The 20,486-nt window shown below is 34.1% G+C and overlaps 3 protein-coding genes across 3 annotated transcripts; 2 read left to right on the forward strand and 1 right to left on the reverse strand.

The window, feature by feature from the left end:
- Positions 1-2,057: 2,057 nt before the first annotated feature.
- Positions 2,058-3,474, forward strand: LOC131659305 (protein FAR1-RELATED SEQUENCE 5-like). Its single transcript, XM_058928514.1, has 2 exons — positions 2,058-2,915; positions 3,140-3,474. The coding sequence occupies exons 1-2, from the start codon at positions 2,066-2,068 to the stop codon at positions 3,472-3,474; spliced, it is 1,185 nt and encodes a 394-aa protein (XP_058784497.1). The 5' UTR covers positions 2,058-2,065.
- Positions 3,475-3,480: 6 nt separating this feature from the next.
- On the forward strand, positions 3,481-4,683 carry LOC131659307 (protein FAR-RED IMPAIRED RESPONSE 1-like). Its single transcript, XM_058928515.1, has one exon. The coding sequence runs from the start codon at positions 3,481-3,483 to the stop codon at positions 4,681-4,683; it is 1,203 nt and encodes a 400-aa protein (XP_058784498.1).
- A 4,200-nt stretch (positions 4,684-8,883) lies between these two features.
- On the reverse strand, positions 8,884-10,475 carry LOC131659308 (uncharacterized). The gene is made up of 3 exons (XM_058928516.1): positions 10,241-10,475; positions 9,498-10,135; positions 8,884-9,270 (listed from the first exon to the last, which is right to left on the reverse strand). Exons 1-3 carry the CDS (start codon positions 10,473-10,475, stop codon positions 8,884-8,886), a joined length of 1,260 nt encoding a protein of 419 aa, XP_058784499.1.
- Positions 10,476-20,486: the final 10,011 nt, after the last annotated feature.

A 20,486-nucleotide genomic window follows, 5' to 3' on the forward strand; every position in this document is an offset into this window, starting at 1 on the left:
TGGAAGAGTTCGAACTCTTGAGTTAACGTATTGATCCTAGCTAGTTTGACATCATCCGTTCCCTCGTGGGCAACTTGCAATGTGTCCCACATAGCTTTAGCTGATCTACAATGGGAAACGCGATAGTATTCATCAACTCCTAGAGCTGAGATTAGAATGTTTCTCGCTTTCCAATCGTATGCATATCTCTTTTCATCTTCAGCATCCCAAGTATTTTCTGGTTTTGGAACAACTGCACCAGCTGCATTTGTCATGGTGATCTGAAAGGGACCATTGACAATAGCTGTCCAGATGTTCCTATCAATTGCATTGATGTGGACACACATACAATCCTTCCAATAGCCATAGTTTTCACCGTTGAAAACTGGAGCTCTATTGTGAGCCCCTTTAGGTCCGGAAGCCATCTTTCCAATAAGTGTTTCACGTAGCACGGAATAAACCAGAGCTCTTGATGCCACTTGTTAGACGCTGGCCTTGGGATCTAGAGGGGGGGGGGTGAATAGATCGTTCACAGTTTTACGGAGTTAAACGACTTTTCAGCGGAAGTGATTCTGAATCGACTCGCGTCTATTCCGAACCACTATCGAAACGATTATATATGTGTTTAAAAACCAGTCAAAGACTTGAGGTAAGTGATAAGAGTATACGTTGCAGAATCAAAGCGTTGCTCTTATTGAAAATCAGATTAACTTCTTGTATGATGGACAATGTTTGCAATGCAGTAAGAGTGATAGAAACAAATATACAAACACTTGGTGATAATGATCAAATTGAAGGTGATTCAATGTGTGGTGGATTGTGATGTTTATGTAAGTTCTTAATTCACAATCTTAACACTCGAATCGTTGATCAATTTGCTATTATAACCAAATATGAACAGAATGTAAATGAAAAAGTAAAAGCGACAAGAACACGATATTTGTTTAGGCAGTTCGTCGATTGTCCTCGCTACGACTACGTCTGCCCCCAATTCCAAACTGAAATTGGGTAATCTTTCATTAATGTTGAAAGTAGTATATACAAAGAAGATAACAAAGCGATAAAACATAAACCAATTATGTCGATCCTTTGAATCTTCTTCCCCCTTAATCTTGAGTCAGATCAAGGTTATCCAAGAGCTTCACTTTGATCCCTTTCTGCAGTGTCTTCAATTCCCTCGAACCCTTGTTCTTCAATCTTCACACTCAGCCGGATCCTCGATGAAGCCTCTTGATAAAAACCCCCAAGAAACACCTATCTTGGAGGACAAAACCCGCAGATTTTATTCACCAAAAACCCCACAAATCTTCACCCACTAGGAATCTTCAATTCCGTTCCATGGACGTTATCGAACTCGATCACTAACCCTCAACGCAAGAATGATTATGTGTAATTGTGTTGGAGATGACGAAGAACGAAGATGAGAAGCCTTTGTGTATCTTTCAGTCGTTGGTGTTTTTTTGAATAATGAACCTTGGACAATATATATGATAGCTTAACAGTTGGAGATGAGAGAAACAGAATTTTTGGCATTCTTGATCAGTTAGGTCGACCTCTTGTAGTGCTTAGGTCGACCTAGCAGAGCTTGCAGAATTTTGCTCCCAGTTAGGTCGACCTGTTTAAGGAGTAGGTCGACCAGAATCCTCTTCAAATGCATTCTGGGGACATTTTCTCAGATTAGGTCGACCTAGTTGTTGTGTAGGTCGACCTAGCAGGCTGGTATGTAAATTTCATCAATTTAGGTCGACCTAGATGATGTGTGAGTCGACCTAGCAGGAGTATATGGATTTTTCTCCGTTTTAGGTCGACCTGGGTTGATGGTAGGTCGACCTAACTGCTGCTTTTCTGCATTCTTCTTGTTTTGCTTGTGTTGAGTCAGCCTACAAGCATAATGGGTTGACCTGTTCTGACATGAGTGATCAATGCTTGCTGTTGCTTGTATGCTTATTGAGTTTGCCATGAATCAAAAACATCTTTGTGATTGTAATCTTGTATTCACATAACCTTGAATGTCTAATATTGAATATGCATATCTATCTTTCCTATTATTAAAGTTGTAATTTGTATTTTGTAGGTTGTGTTGCTAATGGATGAGATTTCGTCTTCCACAAATGTCACTCAAGATGTTGGTTCAATCTCCGATGAAAATAAAGAATCGTGGCAACATTTTGTCTTCCACGACCTTTCATCAATCAAGGATTTCTATGCTAAATACGCTCATGAAAAGGGATTTAGCATGAGAAGAAATTTGCACTCCTTATTTGATTCTCGTAACAAAAAAACGGACATTGTGCAATATATCCGTTATGTTTGTAACAAGCATGGTTTCAAGCACGGAAGTCGGGCGGATCCTAAGAACAAGACAAACTCGGATACTCCTGTTCTCATTGAATATCAGAAAGAGAAAGAACTTCCTGAGGAAAGGATTGGTTGCCCAGCTAGTATTTCGTTGAAGTATGATTCCAATGTTAAAGGTTATCACATATACAAATGGAATGTTACTCATAACCATCCTCTCCATAAACCCGAGCATTCGCATTACTTGAGATCGGCTCGAGAGATTAGTGAGCCTAAAAAACAACTTGCTATAATAAATTCAAAATCAGGCATGTCTGTAAGATCCTCCTTTCAAGTTATGCATCAAATAGCTGGTGGTTCAAAGAACCTTGGGTATTGCTTCCAAGATTTAAAGAACTTTCTCACCACTGTTCGACAAAAGGAAATGGTCATTGGTGATGCAACTATTATCCAAGAATATCTTAGAAACGAAGCTTTGAGGAACCCATCATTTTATTATGATATCCGAGTAGATTCTGAAGAGAACATAGCTAGTATTTTCTGGTCAGATGCAATCATGCAGCAAGAGTATGAATTATTTGGTGATCTCATCAGTTTCGACACAACTTATCGAACAAATACGGAGTATCACCCATTAGGTATGTGTTCTATTCATTTCACTACTATAATATCAAGCTTCCATTTTATTTTGTAATTATCAGTGCATTGATATATTCTCTCTACCATATTTATTATTACATCATTATATATTAGTATAAAGATATATTGATAACATCCTTTGTTTTAGGTATGACACTGCTTTTATATTGATAACATCAATTATTTTAACTTTTTTGTTATATGTTTTTGTCATACATACCAGCTCTGTTCCTTGGATTTGACAACCACCGTAAGAGTGTATTATTTGGTTGTGCCCTGCTCTACGATGAGACTTCAGCAAGTTTTGATTGGTTGTTTACGACTTTCCTGAAGTGCATGAAAAATAAGAAACCCATTACAATTTTTACAGACCAAGCTTCTGCTTTGATGAAGTCAGTTCCAAACATCTTTCCCGATGTCTTCCATGGGTTGTGTTCTTGGCACATGGGGGAGAATGCAAAGTCCAACTTAGGCTCTCGTTGCAATGGTGCATTTCTTGACGAACTACATCACTTGGTTTCGAATGTTGATGATGAGGCAAAGTTTGACTTCAATTAGAGTAAGATGCTTCGAAATTGTTTTGGTGGTAAAGCCACTTCTGAATTTACTTGGCTTGTCCAGATTCATCGTAATCGTACTCAATGGTCTTCTGCTTGGGTGAAATCACACTTCACTGCCGGTTTGAAGACCACACAGTTAAGCGAGTCGTTCAGTGCCTTTCTTCGCGACTTTCTTCAGCCAGACCACTCACTTGTGCAATTCTTTATCCATTTCAATGTTATGGTTGAGAAAATGCGAGATAATCATGCTGATTGTGATTTCAAGGCTGCCAATACTAGGCCGAGAAACAATTATCCCAACAGCCAACTCCTGAGGTCTGTTGTCGCCAAGTATACTCCAGCATCGTTTGCATTCATTCACAAGCAATATGATCTTTCTTTCAAATATTATTATGAGGAGGACACGTCAAGAAGTTCAATTTCTAACAGAGTTTTCAAAGTGTTCACAATTCAACTTGTTCGTGATGCCGATGAGATGGATTTTGATAATGATGCCGCTGCGAATGTATATATGTCGGTCGAAGAAGTTCCAAAAAACCTTCTTCCTAATGATCAAGATCCTTTACGACTTGATGAGTGGGTTGTTACTGTAGATATTGGGAACAAGATTTTTACTTGTACATGTCGGATGTTCGAGAACCGGGGATTCTTATGTCGCCATGTTTTCAAGATATTAGACTTCTTAGGGTGTTCTGTCCAATACCAGTCCTTGAAGTCCATACCTGACCACTACATATTAAAGCGTTGGACTAAAGGAATTCGTCCATCCCTTGATGCTTTAAAACCCATCAGTATTGGAGGTATTCAAGATACTACTTTTGCACAAAGATATCAACAAGCTTCTGGTGTTATGCTTCAGATTATAACCCGTGTTTGCATGGACCCTGATGTGTGCCAATTTTTTCTTAATGCTGCAATTGAATGTGGGAACCAAGCGGAAGAGTTGATTGTTGCTAAAGGTGTTTCCGGTCAACCTTCAACTTCCAGGTCTACATCTTGCAAAGATACTAGTGTTGCTGAACCTCTTGTAGTTGATTCTAGTGGAAAAAAGTTCAAAAAGAGACCCAATCCAATCAGGGCTAAGAAACGGCTCAAAAGTGATTATGAGTTAGCTAGGGAGAGACAAAGATTCATCGCACAGCGGAAGAAACAAAAGAAAGAAGAAGATGCTGCAAAATTAGCTTTAACAATCAACAATGTTGATTGATTTTCATTAATTTCTTTCCATTATTTTAGACAATTATATTTCAGTCTACTATTTCAAATTTTCATCATACTGTAAGCAGAATTTTTACTATTCCGTTTTAGTTACTGCAAATACATTAGTGACCGGAATGGATAATAAATGATATTTCTATGTTTCCATTGCCAATTTAGCTTCTGCTCAATCAATCAACCAGTAGATGAATTAGTTTGTTTTTCAATTAAGAATCAGTAGATGAATCACTTTGTTATTTTGTCTACTTTACCTTGTTATTAGTAAACTTTGTGGTAGCTAGGATGATTTATATCTACTCCTTAATTAATTTATGACTTCCATTTTTAAAAATGAAATAAAATTATACTTGGTTTTGTGTTATGTCAAAGGTTATGATGCTGTCTATGTTCTTTGTATATAATGCCTAAGTTATGATTCATGCATGGCTAGTAGTTACCTTTCTCAATTGGAGATATGATATTAGAAAGGTTAACCGACTTGTCATTTTATTAAAATAGTAGAAACAAGTGATTAAAATTACTACAATTTCACATTTTTAAATATGTATAACAGTTTTCTTTCACATTATAATATGCTTTGTATTTTTTATGAATCGAAGCGAAAAATGTGGATAGCCGCACGTTTTCGTCTTGTTGTCATATATTCTTTGAAGAAAGAGTTGTAAAGTTGGATATCCACTTGTGTGTCATTTCAACTACTAATTTCTAAGTAATGATATAATTCACATTTTTGTTCATTGTCCGATTTTTTATTAATATGGTTCATTGGATTATCTTGATTTTGAAGTAGAGTAATAAAATGAATTGAGCTCAAAGAACATATTTAACACAATAGTAATAAAATGAATTGAGTTCAAAGAACTTATTTAACACAATAAAACTATGCTTTATTATGCATCCATCTTCGATAGTTTCTCTTAGTTAAATTACATGCACCTGTGTAAAACATAATTGCTGAAACAAAGCATGTATAGCGACATATTAATCAATACTAAGCATGTATTACTCAATACTCAATACTCACCACTCAATACACAATACTCACCACTCAATACTCAATACCCCAATAATGCCTCAAACCACGGTGATTTCTGCATATTAAAAAGGATGTAAGACCACAACAGCCAGAATTTAACTAACCAGCCAATACCCTGTTTCTCCACATAAATACTTCATTATATAACAACTACAAAATTGACTAGAAACAATGCAGAACTATACATAATCACATGACACATCTTGTCCCAGCATCAAAATGAATATAGCATATGTTTGGTATTGCGTTTGGAATTACATTTTGACATCCAGAGGCATTTTTTATGTAAAAATTTAGAAGCTGTGCATTGAAGCTTTTCTGTTAACTTGACTTTTAAACGCAATTTTCACCATCGTGACAATTTACCAAACAGTGCATATACTAAGTAGTGCAGAACTCTGTAAAATAGCTATATATTAATTACTTACACTACCACCTTGGGACTATCTATCCAAGAGAAAACCATATACTACAATTCATTTGATATGAACCAACAAACAACTTTATGCCAAGTTTCAGTTGCCCAAATTTAAGCTTAAAGAAACAATTTGCTCATACAAGTCCAACTTCATCAATTCTAGAAATTGCTGTTAAAATGCTAACTTAAATACTAATCAATATAGGTACTAAACATCAAAATTATATTTCACTAAACACCAACATTCTTACTACACAATTCAATATAGAGTTTTTTTCCTTTTTGTCCTATGTTTTTTTGTCTTCTTCACGGCTTCTTTCTCAAGGACTTGTGCCATAGAACATTCTTCCTCTTCTTCACCCAAGTTAGGGGCTGACTTCTTTGTCTTCACCTTTTTTTGTTCTTCTCTTCTTCTTTCTCCAAGTCATCCGCCATAGCACATGCAGCCTCTTCTTCTGCCAAGGTCAGAGCTAACTTTGTCAAGTTTTGAAGCAGCTCATTGTCCTCACGCTTCAAGATGTCTAGCAGCACTTTTACTCTTTGAATCTCCATGAAATCATCTTGCTCTTCATTTGTCATCATATCCCAATGCTTAAAAAAATCCCAAATTGCAGCTTGCTTGCTATCCCATTTCTCAATATATGTCAGAACAAATAGCCCGCATGATTTCCTATCATGTTGTAAAGGCAATTTCACATCCTCCCAACTCCATTCACTAAAGTCTATAGGTTCATTTCTCTTAGCATTTATCAACTCCATCCCATATCTCACTTTCCACTTCCCCCAGTTGTCCCATTCATCTTCTTTTCGAAATGTGAACCTTTCACAACTATTCAGAAATCCGAACCTCTGTTCTTTGAAATCAATCACATATGCAGCATAGTGACTCTTCAAATAAACTGGGAAAAACCACTATAATGATGAAAAGAAATCACGAGTACAATAATCAACATGGAACTTAATACTATCAAAACAGATTACTCAATACAGATTACTTAGTACAGATTACTCAATACTATCAACATATTAATCAAAACAGATTGCTATAGCTAACCTTGTAATTAATCAAAACAGATTACTCAATACTATCAACATATTACTTAAACATTATTGAATATTATCCTACATATTTTCTATGCACAGTAACTTGGCCCTATTTAAACTATGTATACTATTATGTAGATGTAACGCCGCAACAATATATTTACAATATGTTCAATACTAGCACAAATATTAAGCAAAAATGTACTTACATATTCAGGATTTTCGATGTCTATATCATTAAAATCCATGTATTTGAGCTGTCTTATTAAATCTTCTGCATACTCAGCCACTACATGGGCTTCTCTATGATCCTTTTTGCGTCTAGTGATCTTGACGCCATGCTCAAACTATGTGCAAATAATTATAACAAAATACATTTAATATGGGAATTTAAACAATGAAGATATTGTAAATTTTAGTTAATTAAAACTAATCAATATGTGATACTTACTTCATATGTAACCGGGAATATGAACCTTTTCATCTTTCCTTTCATCATCTCTTTTTTATTCAAGAAACTAAAATAGTTTCCAATGACATCCCCCTCTAACTTACAATCCTTCTTGAGACAAAATAAGGATCCCCTGTTAAGGTTTTCTAACATCTTGCATTTGTCTTGGAACAATACCTCCCTTCATGTTAAAATCATTATCAATTAGAGATGAAATATAATGAATCTCATTTAAAAATTGAAGTTAAAAAAAAATATTAAATGGCTGGAATTAAAAAATCAACGTACATAGCTCCTCCATTTGCTTCTGCCAATGTCCACGCATAGTTGACCAATTGTGTGTCTTCCTCACTCAATTTTGCCTTCTTCATTTGCATTACATATGGGGATCTAAAGTATTGTGACAATGCTGAGATCCTTTTTGGAAGCGGAAACTGTTCATTTTGTGGTATGTTCTCCATAAGTGTGTATGTTGCCACATCAGATGGTGACTTTCTACTTTCTTCCATTGGTAATACTACTTCCAATGATATAGGAGTACTGAATCCTAGACTAAAAGAAGGCTGACCCCAATCAGAATCATTCATCTCAGCTGTATCACCATGCTTCTCTTGACTTTCTTTTTCAGGCTGATTTGCATCATCTTCTTTTCCGGGCTGTTCTGCATCATCCTCTTTATCAACTAAATTTGCAGCTTGTTCTTCAAGCCCATGATCCGAATCATCATCCTTGTCTTCACTCTCAACCAATTCAGGACTTGCATTTCTAGGCTCATGTGCATCATCCTCTTTATCTCCAACTTCTTTTCCTGTATTAGAACTATGCTCCTTGTCTCCAACTTCTTTTCCTTTTCTCATTGAAGACTCAGCTTCCTCTGCCTGTTTGACCCAATAAGTCTTCCAATCAGCCCAAAACTTCAGCTTTTCATCACAAATTTTTATTTGTTTTTTAGCCTGCAATGTACATAAAACCACTCAAATGAATAGCCACATATTACTCAAACTAAGCATGTATAGCCACATATTAAACATGTACTCTCAAACTGTAATACTAAATACTACTCTAACAATGAATAGCCATATATTATGCAATACTCAATACTCAAACTGTAGCACTCAATACTGAATATTAAAATAACAATGAATGGTCATATATTACACAATACTCGATACTCAAATAACAATGAATGATCATATATTAAGCATTACTCAATACTCAATACTGCTAATATATTACACTACTAAATTTGAATATTGAGTATTTCGTTCAGATATACCTCTTCTAATGCGTAGTCTTGTGGAGCCAAATGAGCCTCCATCATTTCATCATCCACATTTTGTGTCTTTCGCTTTTTCCCTTTTCTTTGGATCACTTTCTCTCTACTACGTTTTGCAGTCTCAGCAATTTTGTCATGCATCACTTCATCATCCATGTCTTTTGCTACCATACTACTTTCTGGAATATCACAATCTTGTTTATCAAGAATGATCACCTTGTTGAAACCTCCCTTCTCCTTTATTTTCTTCAACTCCAAGCTCACAATGTCATCCTCCCAATTTCCACAACTTGGTGGTTTTTCAACTATTTTCTTCTTTTTGGTTGTTTGCACCATATCTAAAAAATGTACCTACAATGAAGATATTAAATTTGATTATTAAATAAAATTTAAAGAGGATACATTCAATGAAAACAATATTTTAATAGATTACATACTAGAAGAAAGTGGAAGTCTGCTTTCCCAGAACATGCATCTTTCTTAATCCCTCCGTTGGCATGTTGAATTAAGTGTTGACACCAGTTGTAGTTACTAACTTTCTTTACTTCGCTCAACACTGTAGCCTAGTTCAAACTAACCAAATATGAAGTAGTAGGGCAAAGAATGGTTCCAATAGCCAATAATATAAAACCTTTTGCCCAAGCTTTGTTCTTTGTGATTTCAAACTTCATCAATTTTTCATACAAAACATTGGTATGTATGTTGATCATACTATCATAAGTCTCCCCTATGTACCCGAGCTGCTCCTTAAGTTTCTTCAAGTTTTCTTTATTTGATTTGTCAACCTTTTCCAAATCAATTATCTTCTTACCCCTTGACAAATCATATACCCTCTTCACATCTTCTTCTCCAACAGTAATTCTTGCATTTTCATTGACAATCATTCCCCTATGTTTGTCAAAGTTATTTAAAATCCAGCTTACAAATACCCTCGGGATAATGGTGATGTTCAGTTTCAACAGTCCGCCAAATCCACATTCCTTAATATACTTCTCTTTCTTAATACAGTCTTCTTTCTTCCTAGGATCTTTCTTTCCCTCGTTCAACAACAAAACTAATTCTGTCAGCTTCTTAGGAAAACACCTATGCAATATCCTTGATGAAGTTTTTTTGCTTTTCTTATTTCTCATGTCAGCAACTCCATCCTCTTCCTCTTCTATGCTAACAGCAGTAGTACGATCATTTAAGTCTTCCTCTTCTGTTGTCTCAAAATCTTCTGAACGGTCATTGTTGTCAATTCATGCCGCAGATCTTGTTTTCATATCTGTCCATACAACATATTACTCAATAACAAGAACAGAAAGTAAGGAACAGAACATACTCAATATTAACAACATATTACTCAAATCCAAAAACAGATTATTCAAATCCTTACTTCTATGCAATATCCTTGATGAAGTTTTTTTGCTTTTCTTATTTCTCATGTCAGCAATTCCATCCTCTTCCTCTTCTGTCCTAACTGCAGCAGCACGATCATTTAAGTCTTCCTCTTCTGTTGTCTCAAAATCTTCTGAATGGTCATTGTTGTCAATTCGTGCCGCAGATCTTGTTTTCATATCTGTCCATACAACATATTACTCAATAACAAGAACAGAAAGTAAGGAACAGAACATACTCAATATTAACAACATATTACTCAAATCCAAAACAGATTATTCAAATCCTTACTTCTAGGAACTTAAACGCTGGATATTTAAAACTATTTGTTTGGCCTTAAGATTTTAACCTTAGTATCCAACACCAAACATCATCTGAAGTTCAAATTTGAGTTTATAATTTCTCAATCAAGAAATTAAAAGGCTAACAACATGTCAATCAACTAATATGCATTAATATCTGAAATATGAAATATATATTGCGTAAAGAGTGCAGATCAAACAATTATTTCAACACCACTCAGTTGATGTCACATGATAATATTACAATGGAGATCTTCATCCTAGCTACATACACAGAAACATATTACTCAAATCTATAAACATATTACTGAAATCCAACACATACTACTCTAAGTCATTATAAATTACTCTAAGATATCATGCATTACTCAAGACCTACTACAAATTATTCAATTTCTGTCACATTACTCAATTTTATGACACATAAGCTATCATAAATTACTCTAATCTATCATACATTACTTATGACCTACTGCAGATTACTCAATTTATATTTCACAGTACTCAATGTTATGATTCAATACAAACCACATATTAATCAAAACATAACATTCTTTACTCAACCATGTGTATTACTCAATCTTGCCTGCTACAAATAGTGCTCATAGTAGACCACTCATTACTCAATACATATTACTCTATTTCATACATATTACTCAAATCAGTCTATTAATAACTCAGCAAGTTACATATCAACATGCATTACCTAAACAAGTTAATCAATCAGATTACTCAATATTACTCAAATAATTGATTTGGAATAAACATTCAGAGATTTATAATTTCAACAATTGAAACAAAATCGTGACCTAATCTGACCTAATCGCAGTAACTCAGACACAAAATGAAACAAAATCGTGACCTAATCTGACCTAATCGTAGTAACTAAAACACAAATTGAAACAAAATCGTGACCTAATCGGAAGAAAGTTTTAATCTTACCTAGATGATTTTGAAGAAATAGTTGTGGATGGCGATGGTGAAGGTCTTGCAATGGCGATGGTGAAGGTTCTGCGATGGTGATGGCGGCGAGAGAGAGAGTGCGATGGTGGTGGTGGCGAGAGAGAGAGTGCGATGGTGGTGGCGGCGAGAGAGAGAGAGAGAGAGAGGGAGAGATTCCGAATCCCCAAAATCGTGAGAGAGCGAGAGAATGAGATTAGGTTTCCTCTTTAGCAAATGTCTTATATATGCCTAATATTCACCGTTAGATTAAAATGTTGATCCAAGGGCAGAGATTATTCTATGCATGGTGCATAGATTATTCTCTATGCACAGTAACTTGACCCTAAAAGATTCTCTGCAAAAAATGTCATTTTATCATCATAATTATTACTTACCTTAATTAAATATGGGTAATGCTAACATGTGCCCTTAGGGCACATGTAAAAAAAACCTCTATTTAGAAAGTTTTTCTTAAATAAAATAAAAAGTAAAATTAATTATACATTTATAATTAATTCAATACACAATTTTCAAGAGAAAGTTTCTTTATTTGTTTCTTAACATGTGCCCTTAGCATTACCCATTAAATATTATAATTAATTTCTATACCAAAAAACAATCAAATAACGTGTAATAACATTGGAACAATGCATATACCTTACTCTTAATTGAATCTGACAGTAATAAATACTTATTCCAAAATTATGATTCATTACCATTATTATAATTGAACAGAAAATTTGTATTGGAAACACACAAAAATCTTTGTACTCCCTATTCATTTCCTTCCGTCCTTCAATTTTTTTACAACATTAAATTTGTTTCGACCTAAACCCTAAAAAAACCAAATACACAATAACTATTTTTTTTTTATAATAATAGTTAATTAATGAAATTCAATTTTATTTTATATTTTAAAATTTGTTTAGACCTAAAAGTGAAAACTCTTTAATGAAAATTAATTTATAATATTTAATTTGTTTTCTTTTTTTTTTAAAATATAATTATTAATCAAATTTTAATCTGATGGAAAATTATATACAATAAACACAAAATGGTTTTTTTACAACTTTGAAAAAATATAATATACTTGATGGAAATCATATAAAATATTATGACATGATATCATAAATAAGAAAATTGACTTAACTCATCTAATAGAAATATAAACTAATTTATTTTTATTTCAAATCTAATATATAACAAGAAATATTTTTTATTTTAACGCAATTTATATTTCCGCAATTTATATTTTTGTTCTTTATATATCTGCAATTTATAATTTCGCAATTTATATTTCCGCTCTATATATTTCCGCATTTTATATTATGCTCTTCATTTTATGCTCTTTACATTCCATTGCATTTTATCTTTATGTCGTTTGTCTTTTGCTCACTTGAGCTCTTATTTTTTTTTCTATTTCTTTTTGTCTTTTCGTTTTTCTTTTTGGTTTACTTTATTTTTTATTTATCATTTATGATTTTATTTAATTTTTAATATAATAAAAAATCCAAAAATATTATATTTATTTAATCAAGTCTTGGCTTTACTTTATCTTATGTATTAAATAAAAAAATCAAAAATATGTTTGTTGTTTAAATCATTTAGGGTTTGTTGTTTAATTTGTATAAATTTTTAATACTTGTGTAATATAATCTTTTGACAAAATGTTGATATTAATGTCATGCCATTTGAATGCCTTTGTCTTTTGTTGTTCATACCATGAATTAATTAGACTTTATTCATTTTCAAATGACTAAGGCATGATTAGAATGTGAAACTTTTGTCTTGAAAACCCTAATTTCATAAATCATGATCCATGTAATATTTTATTGACTTGATATCACGCCTTGATGTTTGCACTTATTCATCTTTGAGTTTATACCATGATAATCCTTTGGAATTTCTCATTTGATATTGCCATATTTTTTTGTGATTAACCTTGTATGCTTAAGGTGATTGCCATGAGTAATGTTTGTCCTGATCTTACCATGTTTATAGGTTTGATATGATCCTTTTGCTTGATGATTATCCACACTTGTTGTTCGACGTTCATACCTTGATTGTGTCCATAATACACATACCATGTCTCACACACCACTTGATATATTCACCTTTAATGCTTGCTTGAGATGTATGATTCCTCATTGATGCTAAAACTCCAAAGGAATGAGGATGGTATTGACTAAAATTGTCAAGGTACTCACTCTCTTTTCCAACTCTTTTACTTTGTGCTTAGTGTTGTTAAAGCTTTGCACCCATTTGTTTTGAAATGGTTTTGTATTGTTAAAGCTCAACCTTTTTTAAATCAACCTTTGATTTTGTATTGTTAAAACTCAACCAACCTCTTTTTTACCCTTGCCTTGTATTGTTAAAGCTTGACACCTTTTTAAAAACTTGTTAAGTATTGTTAAAGCTTAACATTTTAAAAAAATTGTTGAGTATTGTTATAGCTCAACACCCAAAAAGATTTTGCCACTTGGCTCTTTATTTTCCTTTTAAGAGGAACTACAAAAGCTCTGACTTCCCTGCTGCACTTAAGGGGTATGTAGGCCTAAGATGCGATATCTTATCGAGCTCACTTTTCAAATTTATTTTCTCATCCTCCCACTCTATTTAAACAAAAACACAAAAGGCGTTTCATAATAACAAATATATATATATATATATATATATATATATATATATATATATATATATATATATATATATATTTCAAAGAGGTTCCTACGGAGTACCGTAGATGTGAGGGGTGTTAATACCTTCCCCTTACATAATCAACCTCTGAATCTAAGATTTCTGTTTATTTTGTTAGTTTTGATTTTAAAAACTTCTTTGGGTTTTATTTCGCTCTTTTTCCCATTTCCTTTGGAAACAATAAAGCGCGGTGGCGACTCTATTAAAATGTCTGATCTAAGTCAATCAATAACTTTAGTGTCAAATTTTCACCGCTACAAGTATCATATTGTTATTTCTCATTTAATTAATTCAGGTGAAACTGTTAACTTTCTAAAATGAAAAGATTTAGCAAAACCTTTGAACTTCACTTTTAACATTGTGACTGTAACACCCTTCTAAACCACCGCGACAATTATTAAAATACTCAGAGTAAAACATGAAAACAAGGGTGACACAATTAAAAAAATTAAAACCAAATATAATTCATATGTCTTGCTTTATTAGGAACGGTTCATCAAATAACAATTTCATGTTTATCACAGCAGAATAGTATAACATCACTAAAACAAACTAATGGAAACACAATCTAAAAACCAATAAATAGAGTATAATGACTAAACTCTAAAACTATCGTTCCTAGTGTTACAAGACCATAGCATGACCGACACGACCCAAAATAAATGGATAGACTCTACGAGCTATCCTCACTAAAGCAATAAGCCGCTACTCCTCAATCTGAAAATTATCAACATTTAAGGGTGAGTCTCATTCACAATTAATAAATATTATGCACTCATAAGCAATAAAACATCATAGGCATATCATTCACCCAATTATAATACATTCAAATTTTCATACAATCGTTCAACAACTACACCAACAGATATATCACCAAATATAACACTGAAAGTCATTCAATCATGTTATATCAATATGCATATGTATGTACTGACTCTATGCATGTGGTACCAAATATCATGGGATTAATCCATCTGACTGATCTAAACATCACCGAGATACAACCCCTACTGACACAAATTCCACACAATGGGAATTATGCCCACCATTGATCCAAACATCACCGGGATCCATCACCAAAAATGATTTATGAATGAATGCACACATATAATATACTTATAGCATCACCGATCCGATGCACCACATAATCTTAACAAAACTCACCATTATCATCACCGATAAAGTATGCACATGTCCTAGCATCATTAAAATCATATCACACACATTTATATCAAACATATCATCCAATCATGATAATAATCACAACAATTCCATCACCGCATCAACACATTGTCACATTCAAGAATATATGCATACGATGTTACATTTCATCCACTTAATTAAATCGAGATTTAAAATAAAATCGGGCTACTGCCTATTCGACCAGATTATCACATAAAGCACTTAGCTAGCATCGCAACGCCCAAAACGACACATAAATTAGACACACGGATTAAAAGATATGAATTTTAGAAAATAATTTATTTTTAAAAAACACACAGCGGTAACCGGTTACCTCAATCCAAGTAACCGGTTACTTTCTCTGGCAGAAACTATTTTTTTCAAAAACGTTCAGTGGTAACCGGTTACCTCAAATGAAGTAACCAGTTACTGCCTGACGGACAGACCAACATCCCTATTCGTAACAGTGGTAATTGGTTACCTCAATCCAAGTAACCGGTTATTGCCTCCCAGACAGCAACACACACTGCGTACAACAGAGGTAACTTGTAACACCCTTCTAAACCCCGCGACAATTAAATAAATACATCAGATTAACATGGAACAAGGGTGCCACAATTCAAATTTAAGAATAACATCATATGTCATTGTCATGCATTCACTGAGAAAATTCATCATAATACGAAATAACTCATGTTAACACAGCGGAAAATCAGTCATACGGATAAGTTCAACATCTTTGAAAACTATATCCCTCAAAACATCAAAATAAAACAAATAGAGTCATAAACATAAACTCAAAACATCGTGTTCCCCGGTGTTACAATATCAGAGCATGACACCTGACGCTAAACTAAACGCACTGACTCATGAGCTAATCCTCACCAAGTCGAAAAGTCGATATCCTCAATCTGAAAATGACAACATGTAAGGGCGAGTCTCGTCGAAATTAACAAATATTATTGCATCATAAATAATAACACATCATAGTTATATTATGCACCAAATTGTATTATATTTCAAACAATTCAACAAACACACAACCAACACCTCATCAATTCATAACACTGAAACACATTCAATCATGTTATGAAAATCATGCATATGAATGAACTGACACTATGCATGTGGTACCAACATCATCAATGGGAGTAACCCACCGACCGATCCAACATCGTCAGGATACGGCCCTGCCAGCACAAATTCCACACAATGGGAATTATGCCCTTCACTGATCCACTCATCATCTGGATACAGCCCTCAACACATGATTATGAATGAATGCAAATATATCTGAAACATACTTATACCATCGTCAAGTCTATGAGTAACATCATCCAATACTCCAACCATCATTATCAAAGCATGTTTATATATATTAACATAATTCAAATACAATCATATCATCAATCAACACAAATTTTATTTCATCAAGTTTATCATACTCAAAATGGCACTTAAAACAGGCCAGCGGTTTAAAATTTACGCATCGTCAAACTTTCAAAAATCATAAAACAGCAAAATTTTGCGCTCACGCTGGTCATATGCGTACCATACGTGTATCAACAGAGGCTGATTTCCACAGAAACACACACCATACGCGTATCACAGTGCCATACGCGTACCACCTCTTCATCATACGCGTACCATACGCGTACGAGCAGAAGGGCGTATTTTGGACGTGACAGGGCGCGTACCATACGCGTACGGCCCTCAAGAAGCCCCTCATACGCGTACCATACGCAAATAGCCAAAGGCTTCCAAAAACCTGCAACTCGTACCATTTCGTCTTCTTCGCGTTTTACACCATTACAGCCTGCGATTTTGGATCTAAAACAGAAATTCTGCACTCTTTAACATATAGCATTCATCTATCTCCAATAGTCTATCACCCTATATCAATTTTACTCGTTACAATCCTAATTTCTACTCAATTAGTTAGGGATTTACATTCATAGATTCAGTTCCATGGATGAACACAGTAACCACATCAAACAAATACCATATTCATACCACAACATCAATTTACACACAATTATGCACATAATTTAGTACAGATAATCATTAATCATATAATCTATTCAAATTCATCCTAAACCCCAATCTAACATACAATCCAATTGACCTAACAATATCCCTAATCAATATTATCATCTAAAAATACGATAAGAGGTGCTAACCGAAGAGTCCCCTTTACCTTAGCCACAAGTTCTTGATTTGGTCTCTCCCTCTTTGGTAACTCTTTCACGTTCTTCGAGTTCCCAATTACCCAGTTCTTCTTTTCACGTTCTCTCCTCTTTTCCAATTTCCTTCTTATTTTATGAAAATACATTTTAATTAATAAAGGGCTTTACTAACTTAACACCCCCATCTTACTAACATCACACATGGCTCAATGCCATAAACCATTCTTTTCCAATTTATTTTCATAAAACCAAAATAATTCTAATTATTAATTCAATTTCCAATTAAATTAAAAATTAAAATATACGGGTGTTACAACTCTCCCCCACTAAAAAGTTTTCGTCCTCGAAAACATACCTCAAGTAAAGAGTTCCGGATAAGAGTTTTTCATCTGGCTTTCTAGCTCCCAGGTAACATTTCCATCAGTCGGTCCTCCCCAAGATACTCTGACCAAAGCTATCTCTTTGCCACGTAATTGCTTCAGCTTTCGATCTTCAATTCTCACATGTAAAGCCTCAACCGTCAAGTTGTCTTTCACCTGTACATCATCTACTTGGATCACATGGGACTTGTAATGCGGGGGAAGAACTGACTTTTTAAAATGTGCGAATAATAAGAGTCACCACCGACTTTTATTTTATCCAATTAGGAAAGGCAAAAAGAACAAGAAAGACCTTTGAAAGATTTTGAGTTCGGGGGGTAGGTTATTGTAGCAACCTGCCCTAAAAATTAAAGAATTTTAGAGTCGCCACCTATTCTACCAGGGCGAATAGGAAACCCTACGCGGTTAAGAAATTCAGGGTAAGATATTATATTTGGGTCAAGGGAAGGTGTTAGGCACCTTTAACCCTTTCCTAAGGTTTTGAATTTAAAGGCGAAGGTTTATGGCTAAATGTTAAGGTTTATAGCTAAAGAAATGAATAGGGCGAAAAGTGAGATTTGAATGAATTGAGGTTTTGGGGAAGGGGACTCGCCTTGGTTATCCAAGTGCCTACGTACATCCTTATGGAGGATCAGAGTCTACATAGTTCGGGAAAAGGGTTGTACGCCTTAGATTTAGTATGGGGTTGTTTGAAGGTATTTTAAATTACCTTATCGTAGTTTTTGAAATTCCGTAGTTTGAAGATGAAAAGTGTTTTAAGATTTGGCGTACAACCCTGATCTTTAATATGCACTATTAATCGCAATGATCAATAGGTTTGATCACCATAATTAATAGATTAGTAGAGGATTGCTAACAATTCTAATCGATAGATTCGATTATCACTAATAGCAAATGAATGTATTTTAAAAAATTAGTTATTTAATTTTATCGTTATCCCTCATAATCAATAGCTTTGATTACAAATAATAACGAATTGATAGAAGAGAAATATGCTAATCATCGTAACCAATAAGATGGTTAAAACCTTTTAGCAAAATAAACCTTATTTTTATTTTAATTAATTAAATAATTAAATAATTAATTATTACCCATCGCGACCAATAGATTTAGTCAAAATGAATAATAAATTAAATTATAATGTTTTATCATATTTTAACTTAATTAAAAAAATTAGATTTATAAATATAAATAAAGATTAAAAAGTTAATTAAATAATTATAGTTAATTAATTAAAATAAGGTAGGAATTAGAGATTTGGATTCAGTGTGGTTTGGCTGAGGGTTTATGGTGTGGGGATCAATCTAGGGCGCAGGATCTATGTGGGTTTGGAGATCCTATGGTTAGACCTGAGGGAGCACCATAGGCTAGGGGACTGCTGGCGCACAGGATCAAGTAGTATAACATGTTATTAAAAATAAAGCTGAAGGGAAGGCTCGAACCAATGACCCCCCCCCCCCTCGTATATACGCCTCTCCAGCCATCCCAACTAAACTAGTTATTTGTTTATCAAACGCCTTCAATATAATATATAAAAAATCAAGAAAACAAACAGAAACGCTCGCACAAATTTAAATGAGCCTGTCACACGAGGACACCTCATCATCTTCCCCACCAGACCTACAAAAACTCTGCACATTTTGCTACGAATTTGCTATGAATCCTCTTCGTAGCAATTAAACCCTGCAACACCAAAACTCTCATTTATGCACATAAATATTTCGCGACCATGGGGATCCCTTCGTCCAAGCATCACGACCCCCATAGTACCCTTAATATCCTCTAATTTCACCCCTAGCACCAAACCCCAATTTCAAACCTATAAACCCTAACTCGGTCAACAATGGTAATCCATGTCAAAAGTGCCCAAAAATTCAATTAAAGATCCAGAAACGTTCACAGTGTTGAAACAAAGCATGACATACAATCCAATTCACCTAAAGATGCATGAATTACGCTAATCGATTCAAAGTTTAGAACGAAATACCTTGGCTCGAGGGAGATTAATCTTGGGGTGCTGATGCAGAGTAACGATCCAAACACCTTCAGAATCCTTCAAGGAACGTGTAGCAAGCTTTAGAATCCCTTGAAACCTCCTAATTCTCCAAAACCGAATCTTGATTTTGCGTGAATTTTCTTGCTCTTGAATGTGGTTCTCTGCCCAGAATTTCGTCCCCTAATCCTATGCTTTGTGTTGTATATTTATAGAGGAGTGAATTAGGTTAAAAAAACTGAGCCCAATCTCCATAATTCATGTGATTGATATTTGATATGGAACTTGAATGAAAACCTTCTAAATTTGTCCAATCTTGTACCAATATTTTTCCAATCACTTAGGCACAAAATTATATTGAAAATATGCAATAAATGTTGATTGGAATTGATCAATATAAGGCCTAGAATCCAATATTTGATTTTCTTTGATTTACATAACTTTTAATTCATTACTTAAATGAATAAAAATCATATAAAATCAAATAAAATGCTATAATTCGTGGAAA

This window comes from Vicia villosa, linkage group LG3 (genome assembly GCF_029867415.1).
Source record: "Vicia villosa cultivar HV-30 ecotype Madison, WI linkage group LG3, Vvil1.0, whole genome shotgun sequence".
NCBI classification, from domain to species: Eukaryota; Viridiplantae; Streptophyta; class Magnoliopsida; order Fabales; family Fabaceae; genus Vicia; species Vicia villosa.